We start from the raw sequence: 27,287 nt of genomic DNA on the forward strand, positions 1-27,287 counted from the left end.
TTTCCACACTGTCTTTTCTTGCGGTGGTCAAATATGGAACATCCTACCTTTACACATATACGCTCTAATCCCCACCTTACGTCATTTAAAAGGCCGTTCCTCACTGGTACATGCTGGTACTGGCGCATACTGGTACATAGATTTCGCCCGTCTGTGTTTAATACTTTCCTGCTAAGATCTTCCAGGTAGTATTTGGTTTTCATTTGCATTTTGACATGCGGTTCACCACACCTCAAGCGTCATGGAACAGCTGGTCGCACCAATGCCGACCTACGTTTCCATTTTTCTCTTTCTATTTCTATTCTATTCTTTTGTATTGCCAAGCGGAAACGTTTGTGTATCTGGACTGTTCGATACGGCTTTGCCCTCTAAGTCCTGTTCTTTTTTTTATGAATTTTGTATTGAAAAAATAAAAGAGAATAAATAAATAAACTGGGGCAACGAGTGAATTTTCACCGTTTCCCGTAACGAAATAGACAAGCCGAAGAGCAACAGCGCTGTGCATCTGGCCTTCGAAAAGTCAAGGAAAGAATTTATCTCTCTCTCTCCCTCTATCTCCTATATTTTTGTGGTTGTTGTTGTTGTTGTTAAAGCAAGCATAGCATTCTAGATTTAAAGGCAAATTCTGTACACATCAACTAATTATTTCTTCACAGGCAAGATGGGGATCAGTGTGTGCCAAACAGCAACGCAAGCGCCTGTCGCTGAAACCTTCAGAGATTGCGGTCAACATCCACCACCCCAGAAAGATTAGTCCAGTTTCTGAGCTTGGGTGTACCGTTACCGTAATGCCCGGAAGATTGAAAGCATGATACAATTCTCTCAACACAAATTTGGCGCGCGCTAAGTGTGGCAAGTTTGTGCAACAAGCGGTATAGCAGTGGCTGTGGTTGACCAAACTGCTCAAATCGACGAAAACATTAACAAGAAATTCAGGAAGAGAATAAAGACTAAGAGCAATATATTGTGACTACTGTTGTTACATAAGTGATTTATGATATCTAACTTATGCTGTGTTACATGTTGTATAACTAATGTATATTTTCATTGGTATTCTATGTTATTCTGGTATTTAATCGAGTTGTTGCTCAATATTTCTTGTTAGCACGATGTCCCGCAACTAGTTTGAGCTATGGGGCCTCCTTCTGTATTTTGTGTTTCATATGTGCATTATTTTGTGTAGCAGAATCCAGGACGCTGTTATTGTCTCACGAAGAACATGGTTCGAAAAGACAGAGCTACAAAGCTACTTTTCTGTCCTCTTTGCATTCGTGAGCTGCGGTGGCGTGGTGCAGAAGCGAAAGTCAGCAAAGGCACACAATGTTATCGATGAAATCTACCGTTCCAGACGAAGAACGAGACCTTAATTGTGTTTAGTGGTTATAATTCGATCAAAGACGTTCCTGATGTCCTTGGGGATCTCACAACACGTTTGCGCATCTGCTGAGCCTTCTGTCTGTTTTAAAGGCTCCTAGCCGCCGTGATATCATGGTGCACAGTAGATTATTACTTTTCTTAATGACGACCCCATCGGTTGCACTATTATCTATATACAGGACAGCGGCGTAAATAATTTCTCATGACGTGCGAGCAGCATTGTTTGTTTCAACAGAAGGCTGGACCGCTCGAAGTCCAAACGTTACTGCACCCCCCCCCCCCCACCTCCTAGACACACACGGAAGATTGGATTCACACAGCACCAATGAACGCCGTAAACATGTTTATCCACTGTATGTGCAGCGCATCTTGCAGTTACGACCGGGTGAACGTTTATCTTGTCCCGAGTTTCATGGCCATTCTCGTAAAGCTTAATGTGTGTTTATTTCCTTTTTTTTTAATCATGTTTGAGCTCCTGAAGAAGTTACGTAACAAATCAATTTTCTCGAAGCCACCGTACAATACCACAGCCATTGCAGCCAGTATCCATGTGCTCCGATCAGCGCTCTTAATGGGTTCCGCCGCAAGCAATATTCGAGCTGCCCCCTGGTGAATAGCACGGGGAATTAGATTGCTACCACATATGCATCATAATGACTGAACAAAAGTGTTATGGAAGTATATCATAAAGAACAGCTCATGAATCTGTGCCGCTGCCAGCGATTTATAGTTCGGCTAAAGTATACAATAATAGTACAATTTTTATGTGGGTAGAATAACCATTTACCATCACTTGGATGACAACACTCAAAAACAGTAGACATGAAGCCTTCTTATAGGCTCCGTGCACTAAAGTTTTGGAGTACTGGTAGCGCCCCCTCCTGTGAAGGCCGTTTCCTACTGGGTAGGTGGTGAGACACGTGGTGGTAATGTGGGGAAATAGAAAACGGCAAAACGCAAATCCCAACACTAAGAAAGTGTCAAAGACGGATGGTCATCACAGGAGATACTGTTGCTTTGTTCGTTGTTTTAACATCGAGAGCGATGTTGACAACGAAACTGGAAAGGGTTTGAAGTTTCAGCGCTTCCTCACTCAAAATAATTCGAACGGCAAGGTAAGATTTTTGTTTGTTCGTTAAAGCAAGCATATCATTCTAAATTTCAAGAAGAAGAGTAATTCTTTCTTCACAGGCAAGATGGGGATTAGTGTTTGCCGAAGGGCAATAACACAAGCGCCTGCTGCTGAACCTCGAAAAATTTTGCGCTCAACAAGCAGCAACCCCAGGCAGGCTGTTCTGAACTCCCTGAACTTTGGTGTTCTGTCACCTTAGTCCGGAAAAACTGCAGCATGACACAATTTTGCCAACAGATGTTAAGCGCACACTATGCGCCACAAGTCTGAGCAAGCCGTCAAGCCTTGATTCACCACATTGCTAAAATCGCTCAAAACATAAAAAGACGGAAAGAATACACCGCAAGAGAGTAGACTGAAAGCAATATATGATCACTTATATTGTTATAACTGATTTATGATCTATAACTCCGTTGTTACGTACACAACTAGCGCATTTTCATTTGTGTTCTATGTTATTCTGAAATGTATTCCAGCATTTAATGGGATAGCTTCTCGGTATCTGTCCTTGTTAGTAACACGATATCTCGAAGCCAGTTTCAACTATGAGACTGCTTTCTGTAGGCGTTTCATAACGATACTAGTTTGTGAAGTAAAATAAATCCGAGTCCGTGAAAGTCGGAACAAGATAAACGTTGGCCCAGTCGTAATTGCAATATATATATACCCTACGTTGCGGATACTGGTAAGCATGGTTTCGGCGTACAGATCAGTCGATGCTGTGTAGATACAATGTTGCGTTGAAACAGCCAGCACTTCTAGCACGTGATCAAATATTATTTACGCCGTTGTCTGCGTGCTGCTGTCTTTCCGAGTATAGTGTTACCCATTATGGAGTCCCGAATTGAGCATTATGTATTTGATGCAGGACGATTTTGACATTTATTTTACTTCACAAACTAGCGTCGTTATGAAGCACATACAGAAAGCAGTCTCATAGTTGAAACCAGTTTCGATATATCGTATTACTAACAAGAACAGATACCGAGAAACCAATTTTTCTGGTTTCAACTGTGAGACTAAAGATGTTCGTGAATAGACGATTTTAAAAAAATGCGCGCGCCACCAAGCGCGCGGCGCAAAGCAGCATGGGAACTTTGAGGGACACTGCTCTGTCGTCTGCTTCGGTTCCCCGGCTTCCGCTGCTGCTGCGCACACCAGGAATGTTGTTGTTCTTCTTCTACCTCCGCCTCTGGTCGTCTCGTAATGCTTTAAGGCGCTATAAGTTCCCATGAGCCCTTGCGTGCCACAGGTGGCGCTTGCTTTTCTAAAATGGCTATAGCTTAGGCGGGCGCATGATACCTCCGCGGCACAACGTAGTGCACCCGCAATGCTTCAAACTGTCGCTCGTGCGGAGAACGCGCTGCGAAAACACACGTCGTGGACAACGCACTTGGAACACATTTGCATGCTTTTAAAGCGTTGTCTCCGAGTATTGTGAAGATAAGGTTTCGGCCGTCCCTCCAGTATAGCCTCCACTGCAATGAATGTTATTCACTTCAGCATCGTTCGCCTCCTCCCTTAGTAGCATAACAAAGCATGTCCTGATTAACATGCATAGAAATCTAGCTCATTCGAAGTAAATCAGCTCCCGTGACTAGTTACGTCGTTATAGTGTTAGTGAAAAGCAAAGTGGAATTCATTAATTATGTTAATGCGATTATAATTATGTTAATAAAATATTCTGAACAGATGATCACCTCCCACGCCAGGCTTGCCAGGAGGCCTCAGTTTCGAATCCCGGATGTTGCTGTGTTTTGTGGATTTTCCTGCATATCCTGCAAGACAAACGCCGGCAACACTTCCCCGTGAAGTCGACCCAGGACGCACGCCGTCACACCCTGCACGCAATACCACGCAACCAACCAAGCATTTGATGTCATCGAAGCCCCGCTGTAATAAGCGGACGTCGTTAAATAGCTGGCTACAACGAAAAGATTATATGCATCTCACAAGAGTCATTTGCATATCGGCGTTCTGCAAGCAATAAACTCTCAGAACTCCACCTTCTCACTACGATCTGATGGCAGTCGCTTGGTGACACGGAGGCAATACTCTTTCAAGATAAGAGAAGGTCAAACTAATTGATAGTCATCCCGAGAAAAAGGCTTATTGTGTCTCCTGTTGCAACTGATCACGTCAGATACACCGCGGTGTGTGCAGAATGCGTGACTAGTTCCAGATTTTTGTCTCAATGCCATGTCGCAACGTTCATATAAATAGCGAGGATGACGTTCGGCGGGTCGGTCAGGCAAGGAGAGAGAGAGAGAGAGTAGCGTAAGAATTGGGCAGTAATTATGATGTACCGAGCTCTTGATGGCTTTCTGTAGCCTTGACGCTTGTGAGGAAACATGAGCTTGCCCGCGGTATTTCGAAGCTAGCGAAACTTAGCGAAACTAAGTACCGAGTACGTAATTTTGGAAAACTTATATATTGAAAGAAATAAAATACAGCCAGAGCATATTTTCATTATCCTTATAATCTATCTTACCCTTTCCTTCTTTTCTCTTTCCTTCACAGCTTCATCCTCATCCACCGCTTTTGTCATCGCCCATCAGCCCACAACAAATACTCAGAGGCCATTGTTTGGTAACCTGGGGCATTGGAGAATGTTACGTTGATAACGTCACCGTGAAGCAACCGTACCTTCCGGAACCAATGACAGCGTGCATGACTCATAATCTTATCTGTTGATTGGGTGCGATAGACACCATGGTGGCGTAGAGTTCCAACATTTTACACAAAATAACTTACGGCATTCCAGGACTCATGTCATGGTATGGTATGAATAACGAGCCCCTATATTTTTGGTCTGCACCAGGCAGGAGAGACGAACACGTATATGTAGTCCTCGGGACAACCTGCATGGCCATATCGTTTTAGGGCTCGTTCACAGGTGCGCGTTGAAAAGCAGTTTGCTACCGTTCCATGCGCCACACGTTCAAGCTGCGTCGTTGCAACCACCAGCGGTTCGCTTAACTGACGTTTACCAGCCAGTAAAACGACAGAACGCCTCTTGCTCGGGCTTTATCGGGGCGTGTTCAAATGATGACGTCAGCCAACAAAATGCCCTAGTGAGATACAAAACCTGAGTATGCCTACAGGCGAAGCGCAAACGCGGACGAAGGACCAAGCACCCGTTGACACGGCGAATGCACCACACCTCATACAGTTGCTGACCTTGTGTGCCGTAAATAAGTGATAATGTGTGTGCAAGCTTTCCGTCCGATTCGTCGGCCTTGTGAGTAGCTTCACGTAACTGACTGAAGGTGAACACCAAGATAGACGCAATGTCTCGATGACCGCATCTGGAAATAGTGCCTTACGCCGATGGCTAGATGTCTATGGTTTACTGGTTGTTATTCGTAGCAGGAATAAATATCGGGCTGTTATACATTCCACCGGATAAAGCCTTTCGAACCGGGAGGCCGTTTTGCACGGAAGTATTTAACGACACAGGAACGAAGATATATCTGTGCGAAAAGGTGTAGAGCATGTTGGTTAGTACATTGAAACATGAGGAGATCGTGTGTGCCCATCGCGTTGCCTCATCATGTTTCAAATGAGATATATTTTGCTCATTCCCCTTTGCAGAAAATCCGGCTCCGCCGATCACGAAACGGTGCTTAATGTGGCCACAGGTGTCATTACCTTACCAGGGGCGTGTTTTGTCTCACCAGACGGGCCACCCCACGTCTAACGACTAAGATAGTCAGCGAAAGCTCGAAAGTGAACATTTCTTGCTTCGTAAGGTATACGTCAGTGTAAAGGATCGATACCTTATGTTTTCCCTGTCAACAGAAAAAAGAAGAAAAAAAGATCACGCATTAGTGTTACGAAACAACCCTTGTACCTTGCCGCCATTAAAATGCATTATATTTGCTGTAAATTTGATCGATCATGCCTAGATACGTGAGGCCTTACGCTGCTCTGACACTGCGGTCGTTTGGCTGGTTGTTTCTACGGGTTAGCACACAGCCTTATGTAGCTGAAAGAGAACTGTCATCCGATTTCTTTTCGGGATTTTCCGCCGTTTTGCTGTGTTCCTCTACTTTTGGTGCTCCCTGAGTAGCAGATACCGCCCCTTTAGAAGCTCCTTCCGCAGGGGCAGGAGCAGCCGCTTCATCCTTAGCAGCTCCTTCCGCAAGGACACGGGCAGCTGCTTCACCTTTCGGAGCTTCTTTCGCAGGGACAAGGGCAGCTGTTACATCTTTAGGCGCTCCTTCCGCAGGGGCAGGAGCAGCTGTTTTATCTTTAGAAGCTCCTCCCGCAGGAGCAGCCGCTTCATCCTTAGGAGCTCCTTCCGCAAGGACGTGGGCAGCTGCTTTATCTTTAGGAGCTTCTTTCGCAGGGGCAAGGGCAGTTGTTTCATCTTTAGCGGCTCTTTCCGTAAGGACACGGGCAGCTGTTTCATCATCAGGAGCTCTTTCTACAAGGGCATGGGAAACTGTTTCATCTTTAGGAGCACTTTCCGTAAGGGCAGGGGCAGCTGTTTCATCCTTGGGAGCGCTACCAGCAGAACCCGCCGACGAAAATGTCGCATGAATAGTAGCAACTTCATCTTCCTTGTGTGGGAGGTCAGGATCAGGCTTGCCGAGCGCTGTATCCTTTAATGCTGCAGCAGCCGCTGAAGTAGGATCTGTCGTCTCCCCCTCTTTAGGCTTGGGGCTTGGGGCTTCTTCCAACGGTTGGTGGGCCCCGGGTGACATGGGTTCATTATAGCGCAGTGGCGAACCAATGTTCATGGAACCAGATGTCAAAGGTGACGATATTGAACTAATGCCCGATCCACATAGAGCCGAGAGGGGAACGGTAATAGCCGACTGTCTCCTTCTCACGGACATCTTTCGTTTCGCGCCCTTTTTAAATTCCGCGCCTCCGAGCATTTTCGCCATACAGAAGTCTTGAAACTCGATCGGTAGCGCCTCGAGTGCCCACCAGAGAGCGTTGTCGACAGGACCCACGCATTCATAGTAGGTCTTTGAATGTACGTGCATTACGGCGTCCATGATGGCGTTTACCACTACCCTCAGGTCGTGACGGGCAAATAGTTCCAGTCTCCTTTCGCAGAGCTGTCGGTAGTTCAACAGATAATCGTCCCCTAGTACCTCCAGCACGTCAGCGGGAACTGTCGCCATCTGGTGCACCGAAGAACGTCGCCTAGTGACCTGACCGATCTCTGGAGTATCGTAGGTTCTGCGGAAATTGCATACGATAAATGGTTTCATAAGATATTGGTAATACACAGTAACCGTGGTCGTAGTACGTTCACTATTCGATAGATAGGGAGTCGAAAAGCGTCTGTGGTTCATAAAACTGCCTAGATTCTAAAGGCTCTGATGTGGCGGCGGAAAGCTGTTCTCTCTGAGCATCCGTAGCTTATACACAGAGTAAAATAAGGAAAATACTTGTAGTAGAAGGGATGAATAACGGAGACTCGTATGCCCCACTTCCTGCATTCCCTTCTCAACCCGTCTGAAAGGGATATGATGGCGGCCTTCGTCATGCAATATGGAACCATCCCAGGAAAGGCCATTCGACCTACACAGGCGTTCAAAGAGCGCGTTAATTGCCGCTCGCTAATAAAGTTCCATAGCGAGCATATCGTACCTGCGTAGCCACCGACAAAGACGAGCCTCCCGTGATTCCTTCGTATCATGGGCAGGAACGCACGAACAACACGCAATACGCCGAATACGTTGATCTCGTGCACTTTCTGGATATGCGTGATGTCTTCCCATTCCACCTCACCAATGTAGCTTATGCCTTCGGTGAGGACGAGGGCCCAGAGCACTGCAATGTTCAATCAGGCGAGTCAGCTTTTAAAGTCACAGTGTGAACTAAATATGGTCTCAGAGGATAAATGCCGCCAGAACATTCCACGAGAGACACAGCAAAGACTTTAGTTCTGGTTCCTGAAGAGCAAGTGATGTCAACAGGGCAACACCACCCATAGATACAAAGCCTGATCCCTTGAGCGATGTGACGTAACAAGAGTCCGCCAATCAAGCCGCTGCTTTCAGCGACCCTACAGAAACGAGCCACGATGAGCCGCAGGGGAAGCCACTGGCAGTCATATAAAGCCTGTGTTTCGTCTGTGGCTATTAGCTGACATCTTGATTGGCTGCTGCGATTGGCGGATTCGATATGTCCACGTGCGAAGGAGTGAGAGGAGGCATTTAAGCAGGCCTTCTGTGTCTCGGTGGCGTTGATCTGTATCTTAGCAACAGCGGAAGGCTGCCAGCAGCTGTCGCGAGGAGAGGGAAATCAATCTGGGCGGAGCAATGCTGCCAGACAAGTGACAAGCTGTGCTCCCTATGACGTCACGCTTCTCCAAACTAGAAATTACTTCCCAGTCCCACCTTGAGAAGCAATACTTTAAGATAACACAGTATGAAGTGCACCTCCCTCCGTGCAAACGCACGCGTAGGAACCTGGCGATGGACTCAGGCACGGTCTTCGTCACACATCGCTGCGGGTATCGCTATCCAGGTGACGATAAATCTGGGGCCTTCCATAATTAAATTAATTAATAGTTCATTCACACGAAAGTGAAATTGGAAGGGAGCACAAAGTCACTGATAGTGACTTGACGGGACTCGCCTCCCATACGGTAGTAGTCCCAAAGTAGTCCCCATCCCCAGTCCCTATCTAGTACCAAATCGACTGCCGGCAGGGCGGTTACTCCTGTGTCACAAACAATCTAAAGGTTACCCCTTGTTCGCGATACAACCTCGTTGTCGAGGTTTGCACCGCCGCACTTAATAGTGAGTTTTAGTGCGTCGTACGATATCGCCTTTGCGTACGTAAGCAATAGCGCTGTGTTTCTGCGCACTGAGCGAAGCTCTTATGTTTTGTGCGTGCGCAGATACATCAACACTGCCCTTAGGTATGCAAAGGCAATAGCGTACGATGCACCAAAAACTCTCTATTAACGTAGTCTGCAATACTACGTTAAGAGGGTTGCTGAGTATCATTGACTCACCAATCCTTCCAGGATTCAAGACGATATGCAAGGTCAAAGATGAAATGCGTATTTGGCGCCGTGAAATTAGGTTTGGAAGTTGCGCTGCTGCATGTAACAGCGTAACGCGAAAAATCACCTTACCAGGGGCCACACGCAAGTTTAAAATCACAGATCTTGCATGTCATTGGAGATAGGAGTGCTTAAACGGTAAAGAGGAGGAACAGACCTGTAGCTTGCTCTTGCACAGTTTTCACAGCATCAATAATGTCGAGGTCTTGACGTGTGTCCACCTCGAGTACAGTAACAGTCTTTAGAGTCTTAAGTTCTCCTTGACGCTCTGGTGACCCGTGGGACACGCAGGCAAACACCCGGAAACCGCGATTGGCTAGCTCTACCGCTAGGTTACGTCCGTAGCCCACATCACAACCTGAAAACACAAGTCGTATGCATTTCATCAGTAAAAAGTGAGGATGTGCATTCGATGGCTTTTGCGCTTATAACGGCCACGGATACGAAGAACAATCTGATCAAACTGATGAAGTAGTCTTTACTACACGTGTTTCGCATTCCGGAAACTTTACCCTGTTGTGGTTAAAACTGACAAGCGGTGTAGCTGGCGACTAAAACGTGCTAAATATCAACACAACTTTAGGCAAGGGATAAAGACGACAACTAGAGTCTCAGGTGTCTCTGGTCTCTTGTCTAAAGTTGAGTTGATATCTGGCACGCTTCAAAAATGGGTGTTCCCCTTTGGTAGATGGTGTCCCGATTGAGGATAAGGGACAAAATGGAAATACCCCTCAGTAACCGTATGCCCTAGCAGTTCTCCCACTGGGTCCCTCCAAGCATTAGACGCCTGTACCACACTGTATCTGTACGGTACACGCGTAACTATAGAACAAACGTTGTCACGCACGATGGTGGAGCGATGACACAGTTATCCTCGCGAGACACTAGCTATTGTGACCATCGTAAAAGCTGGCGCAGTGTAGAAACGTCAAAGATGGTAAAACTCCTGTTCTATGGCACTGGTTACCATAACGCTGCCAAGAGCAGGCTTAATAGTAGTTCTTGCAACGACAACCCAGAAATCAAGCACGTTACACAGAGGGAACACAGCATACCAGTAACGAAGACTGCTTTGCCTATCGGCGGGACTTGATTGTTGTCACGGACACGGATAAGGACACGAGCTGCTTTGACGCCCACAGTCAGACTGACACCTATGACGGCGATAAAACCCACAATAGCCCACAGGAACTCAATCATGTACAGAAGCAGGAAGGCAACGAATGTGATCCCAAGGGAATACTCGAAGAAGGCCACTTGAGACATTGTGCGCGTCTATGTGGTGAGCGCCTCGCAGCCGTTCATAATCGAGGGAACTTAGGGCCGGGGTCTACTCAGCGACTGGCACGCTGACGGCCCTCCTGGTGGCCTTGCGTACAGCACCATAGTACAGCCGTCCCAGCCATCCGAGCGAACGTCATAACATTCTTCTTCTTTCTTTACATTATTGTGTCAGGTTTCGCAGCACTTACACGGGTGGTGCGTCCACCATTGAGAAAAAAAAAAAAAAGGCTGCAAATTTGGTGGTGGTGGTGGTGCTGATGAAAGGGCTCGCCGTTGTCGGCCTCACAGAGGGTGGGGCAACGTCACGACTGACGCCCTGGGGGAATGTGCGTCCTGGGCCGACTTCTAAGGGAACTGTGCCGACATATGTCTGAAAGCGTCCGAGGAAAACCCAGGAAAAAAACCCAGACAGCACAGCCGGCACCGGGATTCGAACCCGGGTACCTCCCAGTCTCGACGCTGGAAACTTTATTGGAATACACGGAGATATGCATCAACCAACGGCTAAGAAGCGTGACTGCGGATTCCTACCGAATGTATGCCACTATAACTCACGTGTCTCACATTTCGCGAAACAATGTTTCTATTTTTCTCGCAGAAGTATCTTCTTTCTCTTTTTTTCCGTGTCAGCGCAGCGAAGCAACTGTGGTTATGAGCGGCATACAGATGTGGACAGATGAAGAGAGGACAGAAGACTTCGGAAAACCCATGGTAAACATCAGACAGCACACAGCCTGTGGCCCTTTTGACTCGATCAGCTGTACACCTGAATTTGTGCAGGGTAAAGCAACGCGTTAAAAGCAGACCGCACACCCATTTTGTGGAACAGCGGAGGACGCGGCGCACCCTACTGATCCACTGCAGACACTTCAAGTCTATATAGCAAAGAGCCTCTGAAGAGTGCTCCGGATAGCCTGGAATCTCAACCACTCAAAGTGCAGAAGGTGATGGGGGTTGACCATATCAGCAAAGACAACCCCTACACGTTGTGCGTGCCTTAGTGCGCCTTCTGAAACGCGTACTTGCTGCATGGCCATATTTTGAGCCTCAAGGCTCACAATAAGTATCCCAGAGGAGTGATTAGCGTCCGGATGTAAGATCCACCAAGCAGGAAGAATTGTTTTCGTGAGAGCTGGGACCTCTATGGGAAGAGGGGGGGGGGCGGAGGTGGCACACACACACAAACGAATATATTGTGGCAAGGAGACAGGTATCTGAGGGTCTGTTTGTTGAGATCGTGGAACTAGAAGAAGCGAGCGAGCGAGCGAACGGGATACGATGATGGTCACGATACCACATCTTCTGTCTCAGATCTCCCCCGTGCGGTGAGAAGGAGCCAACCTGGCGACGGATGATCGGATGCGGTTAGGGAGGGATGAAAGGCTTAATGGGAGTGACGTCGACGTTCAGGAAGAGGATCAATGGGTTCCACGACATAGTTAACCTTAAGCCAGCATCCGCGACGGTGTGATTAAAGCGCTCTGTAAGTCGATGCCCCGCGCCTCCACCAAACGTGGCAAGGAAACAGGAATCTGAAGAACTGTTTATTGAGATCCTGGAACTAGAAGAAGCGAGAGCGAGCGGGATACGATGATGAGATTATGAGAACAAAAGTAGATTTTATGTCTCATAATATCTTTGATGCCGCATATACGAGGCAAAAGAGTGATCGCCAGCCAGTGGTGATCACATTTATTGAGTTCTTCAGTGGATCAGCTTGAGTCACCGTGATCAAATGGCGCCATACATATCTAGGTGCCCTAAAATACGGTGTGTGAGTGTGTGTGTGGGGGGGGGGGGGGCTCAAGCCCCCTCCCCCTGCCATTAAATGTTCTACAGTGGCTTGCTGTACCGGAGTGCTCAATGTCACCATTTTGTCCTTCGGTACCGTCTCACTGCATATCCATCGTTACTCTAGGGAGACATGAAGAAACTAAATAGGCACAACTTCTTCTTTCTTTCTTTTAGTTTTTTTTTACTTTCAGTTCCCTCATTCCGTGCTTCTGTTCCAAATGACCAACCAATGATATATGAACGCTAAGCTGCATAAATTTCATTGCGTTTGTACAGTGTCGTTTCAGTCGCTTTGCGACAGCCTCTAGGGACACGTCTAACAGACGAATTTCCATAAACTTCCTCATAAACCACTTTGAGAGCCATTAAGCGGGAGATCCTAGGCGAAATTTGCATAGAGCTGACAATTGCGCACCACACGCCTGCACCCATTCCCACTTGCCAAGCATTCTTCGATTGTTTGCGTATAGAATGGCGCTTCCTCAAATTGACGTGAGCCGCAGATGTGAAGTGTATTTCACAGAGAGGCTATTTACATAAGCCGCATAGCAAAGCTTCCAAATGCACGAACGCTTCCCTTTGATCTTCGCGTCGATTTACATATCGGTAGAAATGATCCGCAATTCGAAAAACGCTTGACGACCAATCATGTGCTTCTTGGGAAGGTCACTATTTCGTAAGGAAGTGCTGCAAAATCTGTGCGTAATCTTCCCGTTTCGGCGGTACGCAAATAATGTGACAATGTGATATTTTTGACGAAAAGTATTTGTTAATAACACCCTTGAGGCGAATGTTTCAACGATGAGCCGGCTGCCGGGAGAGTTTTAAAAGAACTGTTCATTTTTTACCTCCCCGAAGATTATCTCCTTCCAAGCCGTGAGTACTGGAAGCGACGCAGGTTCGAACCTGGACACAATCAACACGTCAACAGCTGAACGAACGAACGAAAGAACGAACGAAAACTCTTCGTGGATTGCAATTTGGAGCCTACATCTTGTAGTGTTCCTACCACTCAAGGAATCGTAGAACGGTTTGTATAATAAATGCGTGCTTCCTTCCGAGAGCAATTTAAATTTACACTGGAGGGTGTGCAGCCCTCCTCCATTAAACTTATGAAAATTGTCTTATCGCATCGTTCTACCAGATTCCCCTATATCTCTTGCCGCGTATTGGACGAAGAATAGTGTACAGTCGTTAGTTTATCGGCTCTGACAGCACCGCCAGGATAAATACCAAACAAAACGGTCATTGCACAGTGTTCAATAAGTGGCTTATCATGTTTTCAGAACCGTTATCATAAACCCTTTTCCATTTATATTTAAGCTCGCTAGTGCTTTCACAGCAGCATATCATATAGCATATAAAAACTAAACAATAAATAAATCATATCTCTGACGCCTTTCGGCAGTTGCCATAAGCACATAACCGATGCATAACCGATGTCAGTCGTTAGAAGTGAAGCGGGTATTGGCCCTGTTGATCCAGGACTGGGACCATCAGCTACACTGCGGATAACGCAGATAGGAACGGTTGACATTCACATCTCTCCTGAACGTCGGAAATCGCATCGATTTGTCATCATGGTCTGACAGCGAATAATCATACCATTAATCCGCGAAAGATTAAATGCGGCGTTATCAGGCCAACGGGAGAGGCCCTCCCGTTGGCCTGACGTTATATCTGTCTCTGCGACCTGTATGCGTGAGGAGGGGTATGACGACGGTCAAATTTCGCGGATCATTTTAATGCTTCACCGTGCAAGAGTGGCACCTCCGTCAGTGCATCTGCTTCAAGTTGCATGCGTTTCGAACACAATGTTTTTCCCTGCACTTGACGACAAACGAGACATGAATGATGGGTTTCTGAAAGTAGTGTTTCAAAATGTGAGTCCTACTCAGAGCCTACGTGTTTTGATTTACAATCGGTATTTGACGTATACAACGAATGTGCTAACTCGGACAGCAACGACTTTTACCATTGCATTACGTTTCTTACGACTGCGAGAGGTGTCAACCCGCCTTGCAGATCTCCTGTGGCATCGGCTCTTACAGCAAGTGACATTGTTTCCTACAGATGTCTCCCTTCATAGAAGCCAGAGAAGCCGCAGATGGATATGAGCTGAACGGACCTGTAGCAGAGATGCTGTCTCTTATTCTCAGCAGCATGCACCTCCGGTAAGTCACCGTCAAGCCTCAGCGCATCAGCAACTGCAGGCAAGGGCTTGTGATTGGCGCAGGCCGATCCTCAAACAGCCTCCTGATGGACAATGGGGTTACAAGGTGAACGGAAGCTTTACGGGCGCCATAGGGATGCTGCAACGGAAAGTGAGTTCTGTTCAGCATGATGTTTAGGTTATTGGATGGGATCGCCAAGGTGAATCGAAAGCACTTGGGTCAGTGATATAGGAAGTATTAAGACGCGCTAATGTTGCTGATTACTTTCCACTAGGAAATTGACTTGTTCATCGGGCCGGCGGGAATCATCGCTGAGCGCCTTGAAGCTGCCAACTGCTTCCCCTACCTGAACGGATATTCCACCATCTTAACACCGCACCCACGCAAACTCATAGACCCTTTCAGCTTCGTAAAGGCATTCGCGCCAGAGGCATGTACTTCATTGTTGTGTTGTGCAACTTGCGGGGGCAGAGATAACAAACCTCTACCCGAGAAACGTCATCATGACGTTGGTAGACAGAATGAAACCGAAACAGATCGGAAGGGGAGAGCTGGGTTCCACGAATGGGCATTTGTTCCCTGGCTCCTACTGAAAGAAAACTAGGACCGAAGGTCGCGTCCCTTTCAGAGACCATAGTAATCCCCTCAAGACCGTGGCTTTCGGGCGCGATCTTGTTCGCCACTAGCTTTGAACGTAGTTCAACTCTACCAAATTCGTGGCGCTGTCGAACACTATGACGTCATTTGTTTACAAACAGGTAGGAACAGCGTTGGGATCCTTCACGCCGACCGGTGGATTCCGAAAATATCGTGTGGTTTTGCAGCTGAGCTCTTTTCTTGCGATAAAAAAAAAAGTGGAACCAAAAGGTTGGCCGCGTGCATCCTTAAGCCATCTGTCAAACGCCCGAAAGTAATGCGGACAAGGTGGAGAGCTGGGCCGAGTGGTTAGACACGGCAAAAAACGAGCGAGACACACATTGACGACACCGGACATTTCTTTGGCGAGGTTCACGCCGTGTCCTAAGAGAATGGTTCAATGGTTCTAAGTTGACTTGACCAATATTTTGCAATACTGTGCGGGAGGTTTCTGTAACAACGCACGGTACGTTACAGTACGGTAACGTTATGGGTCCATCTTCGGATAGTGATCTTCGTGCTCCCGTACTCGTCTTCGGTGCAATCGTAACTTCTTCCTTCTCTCTCCACGACCACAGTGATCCGCGCCACAACAGTTTCGGACAGACCTACACGGCTATTGACGTTGGTGGGCCGGACAAAGCTGTCGCTTTAATACGTTCTCAGCATCATGCAAACACAAGAGTTTTGGAGGCGCATAATGGCATATAGTAATTCGCATTTAAACATTTATATTCCCAGGTTTGGCTCACAATTGGCATCTCATGGTCCATTGTATCTTTGATTTCTATGTTTGGGGAGAAAGTTTTCTCCAGGACAACAAAGCAGCAGCACGCAAGACAAGGCTATTTCCAACATCTTTGGAAATATCTACAATACATGCTTCCCCAAGGTAAGCGGCAATCCACACGCGAAGATCATCACGATGTAACATCGTGTAACATCTAACATCGTGTGACATGTAACATCGTGATGTAACATCCCAAGGTTGCAACAGACAGACAGATGGCGAGTTTGGACGTATTCTGCTGGGCTTCTGGTTCCTGGCCATGATGGTTCTTATGTCTAGCCTAGGAGGGGAGCTCAAGACGAGCATGCTGCTCAAGAAGATAGAAGATCATATTGACTCCGTTGATGACCTCCTCAGGTTTCCGAAGGTAGCCATCGTGGCTGAAAGTGGCAGTGCACTGGAACGTTTCTTCAAGGTAGACCGTTCTTTCCTCCTTTCTCTAACTTTGAGAAGCGTGGGAATTGGGAACAGCCGCGTGTCAGCCACAAGCCACAGACTTGCCATTGTATAGACAGTCACGAACAGTGAACAGCTTGCCACGTAGACGGATAGCTTTCAATCTGTCGGAGGGGGCTGGGGCACAACGCTTTCCCCCCCCCCCCATCATACACAGAGGCCGGACAGGGAGTTGTGAGTCCTGTGTTGTGACGTTGTCAGGCCCCCAAGTCCCCATGCAGTCTGCGCCTATGACTTGCCACTTTCTAAAAAAAAAAAAAAACGTGGCTGAATCGAACACTGACATAGTTGGTCGAGACCAGTGGCGGATCCAAGGTCTCCCGACAAAGAACCCCCCCCCCCCCCCCAAAACCGAGGGTCTGCATCCGCCCCTGGTCGAGACGGAAGTGAAACATGCTGAACGCACGTATCACCGTTCGAGATGGTGAGACCAAGCATGCATGATTTGTGGGTGTGCAGGAGTCCAACATGCCCCGGCGGCTCTACCTGCGATTCTGAGAGTTGCGTCATTTCATACGTACAGTTGCCTTGTCGGTGTCACGTCTGCTAACCGTCACTTGTTTCGCGATCTTTTTTTCTAACTATCAGAGACCAGAACACCCAACGTTCCAGAAGCTTCTTCCCCGCTTGCAGCCAGTGCAGGGATCTATGACGTCTCCAAGGGTTGCCGCTTCTGTCCTGGACTTGGTTGAAGCTCGCTCGCACGTTTTCGTCGTTCCCTTGACGTACCTCAAAGGAATCCTCAACTCTCGCTATCAGGCACGGCACAGCTGTCGGTTTCACATCATGCGCAACCATCTCTCGTTGACGTCGGTTGGCATGTATCATCGCAAGGACCTTCCGGTCCACTTGCGGAATGGCATTGAGAAACGGTACGAGACAGGCTCAAACCAAATAATTTGCACAAATGTGAAGGTTCCGGACTTAGAGCACGCACCCCGGGGGGGAATGTAGTAAAAGTGTAGTTCGTGGTCTTTCCTTCCGCGCGTGTACACAGGATGAATGCTGGCCCCTCGTTGTGCTGTGATTGCCACTACCTACTACTATAGCTAAGTAGTAGAGCCGCCACGGAGGCACATCTGCCCGGGGTAGAACGATCGTGAAGCCCCCTTTCTCTCTCTCTCTCTCAGGGAAGAAAAAGAGCTAGACAATAGTTCCCCCACCACCCCACTTCACCACACTTCGGAATGGGTTCGGGTAGTAGGAAGCAGATACTGTAGGTTGTGAGAAGTAGCGTATAGCCAGAAAAATATTTTGGGGACGGTTTCTACGGGAATTTACGTGGGGGTGAGGTTTTCACCTTCGTTATCCCTCTCCCAAATGCGATACCAAAGTACGATTTTGAGGGATTTGAACCCCCCGAACTCTCTCTGGCTACGCCACTACTTGGTGCCTACAGTCAGGGAATTCTCCAGGATTTTTACCGTGACGGTGTTGGTGTACCATCGGGGGTGACGCCCATATCTGTTGCTTCTCTGTCGTTTTTTTTTTACTTTCTGGTCGGGTTTGTTTAAGGGGACGGGGTGTTGCACAACTTTCTTTTTCTTGGTGGGGGGGGGGTCGTTAGTGGGCGTGGGAGTGCTGTCTACAACACTGTCTATGACAGGTGGTCGGGGTCTACTCGTCGTGCCACGTATCTATGCTAGAGCACTGCAAAGGGTTGGGCTGGCCCGAAAAGCTGAACCCAGCTCAAAATCGCGGCTCAAATACAGTTTGACTCGGGTCCAGTCAGAGAGTTCACGGCCCCGAGTCCGGTGGAGGTTTGGGAGGCGCGCGAGACTCGACGTCTACGAGTTGTGCTACAAGCACAATCCACATCAAAGGCTGCGCTCGCGTGCCCCAGGAATGTGTGATTTACGCTCTATCATGTGTCTCTACCAGGAACGTAGCCAGAAGGGGGCTTCAACACCCGACCCCCCCCCCTTCCCGAAACCGAACGTTCGGTAGTGCATTTAGGAGAGGGAAACGAGGGTGAAGTCCCTCTCCCATGTAAAGTTCCCAGGGAACCCCTCGCCAAATATTTTTTCAAGCTACGTTCACTGGTCTCTACCGTATACGGATTTCACCTGTTGGGCGGATCGCATATAGATATTGGACTATGCGTCTGCGGGCCAGGCATCGGCTGGGCTGAGTTTTCGGCATCCGAGTCGGGCTAGGGTCGGGTAGGACTCCGTGGCGTTGGGTACGAGCAGGGTCGGGCAAAGTAAATTCAGGCCCGTGTAATGCTTTATAATCAATGCATCAAAATTTATGCCAGATCACGTGCCTCGATGGTGACCCCCGCTGGAGGTACTGGTACACCACACCCGACCCCGATATAGGGGGTGGGGGGAACAATGGGGGTTCAGGGGAGGGGGGTTGCGCGATCGCAACCCCACCCCAAACGTCACTTTATACACTGGATTTTGTAGCTTCCGTTGGAGAATGGAGAGTCATGCACCTCGATGAAAATTTCCGGGGGGGGGGGGCACCCTTCCTCTTACCCCCATGCAGTTCTGCGGCCCATGTTATTTATTTATTTATTTATTTATTGCATACCCCACAGCACCAATGAAAGCATTATAGCAGGGGACTGAGGCGTGAATACCACAAACAATAGCGACGTACAGAGAGGACAAACGGAACTATCTAACATTGTGACAAAGCTTTCCATCTAGACGAGAAAGAGGGGGCAGTTTAGTGCATAAACAACATTATTATTTACATTGGGGTATCGTATACGTATGCCAGAAATTAACACTACGTTCACACATGTATGCCACGACTTTTTGGTGTCCAGTTGTGAGGAATAATATTAATTTCCTTCCAGAGCTGGCTACATGATTGACACATACCTTCTGGACCACATGATAGACACAAAGGTTATCAACTACACCCGCTGCCTGCAGGAAGAGCCGGCTGTTGTCAGTGCTCTTAGTACTGAAGATGTTCATGGGGTCTTTTACATGTATTTAGTGGGCATTTTAGCCTCCATCATTAGCTTCATCGCTGAACTAGCATCTGCCAGGCCTCGAGAGAACAACATATCGGCAGAAGCGTTCTGACAGTTGCGTGAATATTTTCGCGAGCGATGCAGTATTTTCGAAAAGTCCGTGACCTTTGTTGTTAAAGTTTGTTCAGAACGCGAATAAACGTTAGAAAAAGGAAATGTGCGCATATTCCATTCAGATAACACTAACACACAAACTACTGGCATAAATTTATTGCATATACACATACACAAGATCACCCACAATTATGCCAACACTTTGCACACGAGTTCACAAGAGGAATCTTGTTTTGACTAGCAATTGGCCTAATTATATTACTAGGCCGGTTTCGCTTCCCGAGGCACTAGCCTTACGTTCACTCCATCTCGAGCATGCAGAAGAGAAGTGGGAATGCTTAACTGCAGTGGTTCGCTTACTGTCTCAGAGAGGGTCACGCTGTATTTTCTCAGCAGCTTGCAGAGTGCCACTTTCAGCTCCAACAGTGCGAGCCGCTTCCCTATGCATATCCTCGGCCCTAGACCAAAAGGAAGGAAGGCTGTGGGGTTAAACTCTTCCTGCAGGAACCGGTCGGGCTTGAAGTCCCAGGGGTCGGACCAAAGCTCCGGATCGTGGTGTAGCTGCCACGTAGGAATCAGGACGTTGGTTCCCGCAGGAATACGGCGGTCCATTATCGTCACGTCCTCTCCACACGCTCGACTCGTGAACAATGCAACCGAAGGGTACATGCGCAGGGATTCGTTCACCACTGCATCGAGATACTTCAGTTCTCGAACGTTATCGTAGGTGAAGCCTTCACCGCTTGGAATCAACTTCGAAAGTTCCGCATAGACCTTCTCCTGCTCCTCTGGATATTTTGCCAGGCAGTACACAGTAAACGTCAGGCTACTGGCGGTCGTATCGAATCCGGCCGTCAAGAAGAGAAAGCTGTTTGCGAGGACGTGCCTGTCTTCCAATACAGCCTGCTTCTGGGAATTGTCTTCTTCCTCAGCTTCAGCTCGTACGTCTAGCATTGCCTGCACCAGGTCTGGTGCGCGAGAGTTCTTATTTTGCTTCCGTAGGTCGATCACCGCTCTTACATTATCCACTATACGATCTACGAACTTGCCATGCTCTGTCAAGGGATAGCAAACACTAAAGAAAGAGCTCAAAATAGGAAACGCGATGGCCATCTGGACAGCGATGTTATGCTCCCGCCTAAAGAAAGCTCGAATTGCTTGTAGCAAATGGTCACTTGTGTCTTCCTGACAGTTGACCTGCATTGCAAGGAATCCTTGTCAAGGGAGGAGCAATATGTGACTACGGTAATGCTCATGCCATAAGTGTGCAGTCTAGATCTTGGTAGTGGGAAACTACTGGTATACAGTGCCAAGTGTAACCAAGTTACTCAGTAGCTCAGTACGCAGTTAGCTGCTGATACAGACTTCTCACCACATTGTGAACGTAAAGGCACAGAAGATGTAACAAGCGCACTTCCAGCCGTGTACGTTATACTCATTTTTCAGTTTTTCTGTTTCAGGTTCAATAAATATTAGTACTTTCTACCAGGGTGTCGAACCGAAAACCGTCCCCGAACAGTTATTTTTGCCAGAACCAAACCTGAACCAACATTATTATTATGACACTGTTGAGCCCGAACCGGAGCAGAACCAGAAAAAGTAATAGCGTAACTGGTTCGCAACGGAACAGTTAGGACACGTATAAAAATGGAAGCGTTGAACCGATTCGCGATCCGGTTCGATTTTTGGTGCGGCCGAACTGGAACTGAACCGGAACCAAATCCAAACAATGCAAACCCAAACCGAACCCGCATTTTTTTGCGGTTCGACACCCTGTTTTTGACTTGCGATATTCCTTACTTATGATGGTTTTATTGTAACGGAAGCTCATCGAAAGTCAGTGTCTACCCGCATGCGAGAATCGCAACCGAGCATGTGCAAAAACTTAAAAAAACTGCAGAATAGAAAGACAGATTACCTCAAAAGCAAGGGCTGCTTTAGCTATAATATCTAGAGTGAGGGCTTGTGCTGCAATATCAATGTCGACTGCCTTGTTCTTTGCAACGTGGTCATCTAGCACCTTGACGAAAGTGTCTGTGCACTGGTCCACAATGGGCATCAAGGGCTTGATTTTTGCCGCACTGAAGCAAGGGTTCAGCATTGTACGGACTCGCTTCCATTCGTCACCTGCATCAATAATGCATTCATTGTTCAAGTAGGAAAAAGTATTTTAACATCTGCGTACAAGTATTGCCGCAATCATGATGCATTTCTCCAGTTCTGGAGATGCGACACGGCACAGCGTGTCTCATCATTATTACAGGACTACAAGATACGGCAGCAGCATTTTTGTGAAAAATCGTAAAAACCTGAAAACGAAGAACCCTAATGATGCTGCAGAGCTGTCCAGAGTTCGAGGTAACTCGTTACCAGTAACCAAGTTCCTTTTTTTTTGCTAACTTGTAACTTAACTCGGTACTTTTGCACCGTGGTAACTTTCAGGGGAACTCGTTTCTTTTTCAGGTAACTTTGCCAAAGTAACTTAAGCTAAGTTCCCAGTTACTTCTAATTCGCTTTTCACTCACGTCCACTTATTTTCTTGCTTTCTCTCCGGTTCTTTCATGGCATTTTATGCCATAAAACTGGATATTCAATCAATAACAGTATTCTATTCAGGAAGTAAGAAACTCTGCCATTGAAACGAAGCTGAAACATTGTGCGCCCGCAGGGAGTAAGATGCAAAAGCATTCGCATTCTTGGACACAAACGAAAACGATCTAAGCGTGTTGCACTCCTTCGCAGGCAACTCAAGGTCGAAATGAACTACCCACGCGCGCTGAACCTGTGTAGTGCTATTTTGTGTCCGAAGTAACTTGGATGTAACTCGTTCTTTTCTTTAAGTAACTCTGTAACTGCGAGTCACATTTCAGGCAGAAGAACTTCGTTATTAACTTAGTTACATTTTTCACACGGTAACTTAACTTGTAACGAGTTCTTTTTGATGGGTAACTTCTCAATCTATGGTACTGTCATTACGAACGGGACTCCTTTCTGTTCGCTGCCCCTCTGTAAGGCGTCACCAGGGTAAAAAGCGAAACATGGCTAACCTCGCAGTAGCAGGAGAGAACTGGAAAAAGGTTCCGCGTTGAGAGGGAAGCGAGGTCGATCGCTAAAGATTTGAGCTTCCTTGACGAAGCACTGCTTTATAAGATCCACATCGGTGACCATCAGAAAAGATTTTTCCCCTTCGAAAAAGCCAAACACTTTGCCATGTTCCCTAATCCACTGGTCCACCACCTGACAGAAGATGCAAAGAAATATCATTTGTCACAAATAACACTTGGTGGATATGTATGTACCGTGAAATAAGATTTCAAACCATAGCTGCTCTTCTGCTCTGGGCAATGCATTGCATTAAGTGATCTAGTGCATTACAAAAAAAAAAAAAGAAAAGAAAAAAGGCTGTGCTGCAGGTTGGTTACGCATGGCCAAACTGGGTACTCCGAACTGAGTACCCCATAGCAACCTCCCGCGTCATGTGCTACTTCCATCGTGCTTCCAATACAGTCAGAAATCTTGATTGGGGAACTAGGAAGTACTCTCTCCTCACAAGGTACCTCAACACAGTACCCTCCCTGTTCAGCACCAAAACTGTTTACGAGGTCAGAAGAAAATGTAAAAGAGCTGATATGTGAATAACATATAGTAAAGGTACCCAAATGAGAACAAGGTACGTGTGTTTTCACATCCCAAAGTTACCTTTCGCACCTAAATTACACCTCTATGCAATACCTCGGAATGTTTGCAAGAGGCACATGTTAGAGTGAAATTGGTAACTAACAATCTTCTAACATTAGGGGCACAGCAAGGAGGTTCAAAAAAAAGGGTCCAATTTGAGCACAACAAAGGTGACTAACCTTCATCCTTGGTAGTAAGGCAAAATATACATATAATTCATTCACAAAACCAGTCATAACAACTTTCAGGACTATTACATGCATTATTTTTGCGTATTCATCCATATACCATACATCAAAAGTAATACCTTGGTCCCTCGATACCGAAGTAATACTAAAAGACCCTATAAATTGACAAAGTTTAAAGGTTTCGGCACAAGTCTGAACGTACACCTGACAACATTAATTGGGCTTTCAACACAACAGTACTAAAAAAGTTTATAGAAACCTTAATTTTGTCTCCCTGCAGCTGCCTATAATTTCCCCAGAGCAGTTCTGGCTTTGGCCCAGGGATACCATATCTGGCAAACAGCTGGTGGACCCGTCGACGATGGAGTACCCAGATGAGGATGTACGTTGCAGCTAGCACCAAAAGTGACGCAGCAACAGTCAACGGTGAAACTTCCATGTCGACCTAGGACTGTGAAAAACCGACAACAACATGTATAGAGAGAATTACAAAAGTTGCTCAAACGAAGGTAATCATTATGAGAATTGTCAAAACCGTAAAGAAAGTTGCATCTTACAAGGTGCAAAACAGGACTTCAAATTATGTTCCAAAGGAAACGAGCTACGTTGAATGTTCATTTAAATTATTCATTCTTGCGTCTTATGCTAAATCTGTGATGCCTACACAACGGAAGTGTCATGCTTATGAAGCAGAACAGCAAACTGCCAGTCTGGAAGGTCAGCGTTACATACAGAGAGCACAACAGCCTGCGCTGGTCAAACATTTTACTCGAACAGCTTGAAATTTATGCTTTGAACGGAGAGATATATAATTTTATGTCTCAGTGGAAAAAAAAGGGGAGGCAATTAGCCACTGTGGCCAGATTTGGCTACATTCTAGCTGCCGTGCCGCAGGAATTTGGGCAACAGCGAGCTGGCTATTTTCTGGCTACTTGTGGCATACCTTTTTATGCTACGTCTGAGATTCCTGTGCACCCAAATTGGGATAGCTTTAGCTCTGCACCACATAACGCTGAAGTACACACAGTGCACAGTACGTGGCGCGTTCATTCCAGTTTCTCTTGACTGGCATTCTCTCAGCTGGTACAGTGCCCTTCAGACTGTTTCTTTTTTGTGTGTGTGCTGGCATTTTAGCACTCATATAGCAAGGGTCATTTACATATATATGACGCCTGCACACCACTGACTACACAACTGGCCACTTTGCAGGATTTTTACCTGGAAACTTTGTCAGACACTGCTTATACATAACCATAACCGGGGTACCGCAGGCATTGGGGCGGGGTACTGGGTATAACCGCAGTCGCAGGGTGTTGGACATTCTAATGTTGAAACTGCTGCAAATCATTGTTACCAACTTATCTGTGGCACTTGTCATGTAGCAGAGAGATAAGATATCCAGAGAAGTTACATGGGACTACTGCAACCACGTCCTGTATGCAATATTGAGTGCACTTGCACCAGCACGTATATACTGAGGTGCTGGTGCAAGTGCACTCAATATTGCATTACTGGTTGCAGTAGTCCTATATACGGAGGAAAAAAATTAAGCAACGTGAGAGAAAAATTATGGTTGATTGTACAGCCTTTTGTAATGTAAACATAAGTACGTGGGGGTAGGCAATAGGGTGTCCAGAATTAACGAACAGGGACAGACACAGGATTTTTTAGGGAGGAGTGAGGTCCAGTTCTCGACAGCACAGTACAACTGAGGATTGCATATGACGACATAAAAGGAGGAGAAACCCACGCACACACGGTCCGTGTGTGCTCATGAGTCATGACCATGATCATGATCATGATGACGCAGTTTCTGTCAGTTGATCTCATGCATCCATGCACACTGTCTCCTCGCTTCAAAAGTCGTAAGCGGTTGAGGGAAACTATCGTAGTCACATCTGTCCCCTAAACCCTGTCCACATAACTGTCTTTTTCCGCACACAACGAACCGTTGAAAACAAATCCACCGACAGCCACGTTTCAGTCGCAGACATAACGACACAAAAACAACAAACTTTTTTACTACCCCTCCGAGGCGAGCTCGCTTAGTCTTTATCAGTTGTTTTTCGTTAAAAACTGTCATGCTGAGAAATCAGCGAAACATTGTGCCCAACTTACCTCGACAACGTGGAATCGTCCAGACGCACACATGAAGGTCTCCTCTTCAATGTTGTCTTGTCTTTCATACACCGCGCTGTTTACTGTCTGCATCGCACGCGAACGCATGCGCACATGCTTGCCTCCTGCGATAAGCCACGGCCGCGAGTGCTGTCCGTTGTCCTAGAAGCGCGCGTGGAACCGTTTCGGAGCCTCGGAGTTACACATACGCCAGGCTTCCACGCACAAGTTTTACTATCAATTGGCACTGCATCAAAATTGCAAAAACGATCAGCGCTGTGTCTGATAGCCCGTAACGGTCCGCAATAACAACAGGTGGTTGCTGGCAATGCCTTGTGCACGCCCAGGATGTGCAAGCAAAATTATCCATGCTTATGGCTCTGCTTTGGCAGCATCTAAGTATTTCATGTTAGAGACCCATAAGGCATCTCTGACCCAGTTATATAAAAAAAAAAAACTTTCATTCTAGTGAGTTAGTCATTTAAATCTCAACTTCATCCACTTTCATCCAAACTGACTTTTTTTTTCTTACTTTATTGTTCATTTCCGCCGAAATGGGAGCTACAAAAAGAAAAAAAAGGCTATACAATGCAGCTTGGGAGAGTCCGTACTCCCAGTCAGTCATCACCAGAAAATTAAGCAAATCAACTATAACCCCACTTTTGCTGCATACATACCTTATGCTAAACTGCTTTGTTTGCGTTGAGACAGCAACCCATTCTAACACCAAGCAAGCTTCTAACATTTGCTCTATGGCATGGAGTTAGGGCTGCCACCTGTCCTAATTTCACCCGAACAGCTTGTAAATTCAAGGCTTGCGTTCGGTGTCCCTGTGAAGGTGTAACCCGGACATAAAATGTTTGGGAATTGGCAAAGTTGTAGTAAAGACCTTACGAGTTCAAGTTTTTCGTTTGCATCATCGTTACCAAAGATTGAGCGGTAGCTAAATTGACCAATGAAAGCAACGTTGACCGTAGCAGAGTACAGTAGAAGTAGTTGTGTTTTGGGAAAACTACGTTGATCCACCGAATGAAATTCTTGAGTCTTGAAAGCCGAGCACTGGACACAGAGGTTTCTAATATGAGGTGCTCTAAAGTGCTTTAAAACTACATTGATCCACATGAAGGTACCGTAAAGACCGTATTATTAGAACCCTGTGTTTCACAACCCACTTCGTCCAATCCAAGAGTGGGCAAAAAAAAATGAAAGGCAACGTGGCAGTAACAGCATAGTTTGAGACAGTTCACACAGCACTGGGCACGACACAAATGAAATTAACAGGACCAATAAAACTGCAACATTATGCATTCCAGCCGGCCAGTCAGGGGCCTTCCTGCTTATTTCTCCTTTCAGCGTGACTTCAACTTCTAATGGTATTCCGCCTGACGTCCAGGTATTTGAGGTAACTAAAGCAACGTTTGGCTGAAAAAACAACAAAAAACAAACAAACAAAAAGGTTCGTACATCGTATTAGTTCAAATGTCTACGTACACAAGCAAACTGCGTTGCACTTGCACTATCACTATGTATAACCTCAATACAGTAATACCCGAGAGTGAGCAGAGTGTGATGCCTTCA

The 27,287-nt window shown here is 46.8% G+C and overlaps 3 protein-coding genes across 4 annotated transcripts; 1 reads left to right on the forward strand and 2 right to left on the reverse strand.

Annotated features, from left to right (window-relative positions):
* Positions 1-6,367: 6,367 nt before the first annotated feature.
* Positions 6,368-10,985, reverse strand: LOC135401486 (uncharacterized). Its single transcript, XM_064633924.1, has 5 exons — positions 10,601-10,985; positions 9,703-9,903; positions 8,120-8,302; positions 7,918-8,050; positions 6,368-7,705 (listed from the first exon to the last, which is right to left on the reverse strand). Exons 1-5 carry the CDS (start codon positions 10,809-10,811, stop codon positions 6,490-6,492), a joined length of 1,944 nt encoding a protein of 647 aa, XP_064489994.1. The 5' UTR covers positions 10,812-10,985; the 3' UTR covers positions 6,368-6,489.
* LOC135401488 (probable glutamate receptor) lies at positions 10,714-19,816 on the forward strand. Of its 2 annotated transcripts, XM_064633927.1 has the most exons (9): positions 10,714-11,365; positions 11,428-11,540; positions 14,697-14,797; positions 14,860-14,947; positions 15,072-15,227; positions 16,175-16,325; positions 16,421-16,638; positions 17,268-17,551; positions 19,489-19,816. In XM_064633927.1, the coding sequence occupies exons 2-9, from the start codon at positions 11,481-11,483 to the stop codon at positions 19,721-19,723; spliced, it is 1,293 nt and encodes a 430-aa protein (XP_064489997.1). In that variant the 5' UTR covers positions 10,714-11,365; positions 11,428-11,480; the 3' UTR covers positions 19,724-19,816. The 2 variants fall into 2 exon arrangements, with proteins under 2 accessions (XP_064489997.1, XP_064489996.1); XM_064633926.1 differs by lacking the exons at positions 10,714-11,365; positions 11,428-11,540 and adding an exon at positions 14,302-14,506.
* Positions 19,817-19,866: 50 nt separating this feature from the next.
* On the reverse strand, positions 19,867-25,917 carry LOC135401487 (cytochrome P450 3A41-like). The gene is made up of 5 exons (XM_064633925.1): positions 25,710-25,917; positions 23,851-24,042; positions 22,773-22,962; positions 21,644-21,852; positions 19,867-20,922 (listed from the first exon to the last, which is right to left on the reverse strand). The coding sequence occupies exons 2-5, from the start codon at positions 24,028-24,030 to the stop codon at positions 19,987-19,989; spliced, it is 1,515 nt and encodes a 504-aa protein (XP_064489995.1). The 5' UTR covers positions 24,031-24,042; positions 25,710-25,917; the 3' UTR covers positions 19,867-19,986.
* Positions 25,918-27,287: the final 1,370 nt, after the last annotated feature.

Source organism: Ornithodoros turicata, chromosome 7, assembly GCF_037126465.1.
Source record: "Ornithodoros turicata isolate Travis chromosome 7, ASM3712646v1, whole genome shotgun sequence".
NCBI classification, from domain to species: Eukaryota; Metazoa; Arthropoda; class Arachnida; order Ixodida; family Argasidae; genus Ornithodoros; species Ornithodoros turicata.

Bases quoted from the DNA above. Each gene is read 5' to 3' on its own strand.
- LOC135401488 (XM_064633926.1), top strand. From the start codon at position 14,321: ATGCGTGAGGAGGGGTATGACGACGGTCAAATTTCGCGGATCATTTTA. The intron at 15,228-16,174 runs GCATGTACTTCA...TTATATTCCCAG, and splicing joins TAAAGGCATTCGCGCCAGAG to GTTTGGCTCACAATTGGCAT. The intron at 17,552-19,488 runs GTACGAGACAGG...ATTTCCTTCCAG, and splicing joins CGGAATGGCATTGAGAAACG to AGCTGGCTACATGATTGACA.
- LOC135401486 (XM_064633924.1), bottom strand. From the start codon at position 10,811: ATGTCTCAAGTGGCCTTCTTCGAGTATTCCCTTGGGATCACATTCGTT. The intron at 8,303-9,702 runs GTCTGTTCCTCC...TGAACATTGCAG, and splicing joins TGTGCAAGAGCAAGCTACAG to TGCTCTGGGCCCTCGTCCTC. The intron at 8,051-8,119 runs GTACGATATGCT...ACGCCTGTGTAG, and splicing joins CTTTGTCGGTGGCTACGCAG to GTCGAATGGCCTTTCCTGGG.
- LOC135401487 (XM_064633925.1), bottom strand. From the start codon at position 24,030: ATGGAAGTTTCACCGTTGACTGTTGCTGCGTCACTTTTGGTGCTAGCT. The intron at 21,853-22,772 runs GTTAGCCATGTT...TTATTGATGCAG, and splicing joins TTCTCTCCTGCTACTGCGAG to GTGACGAATGGAAGCGAGTC. The intron at 20,923-21,643 runs GTAATCTGTCTT...CTTGCAATGCAG, and splicing joins AAGCAGCCCTTGCTTTTGAG to GTCAACTGTCAGGAAGACAC.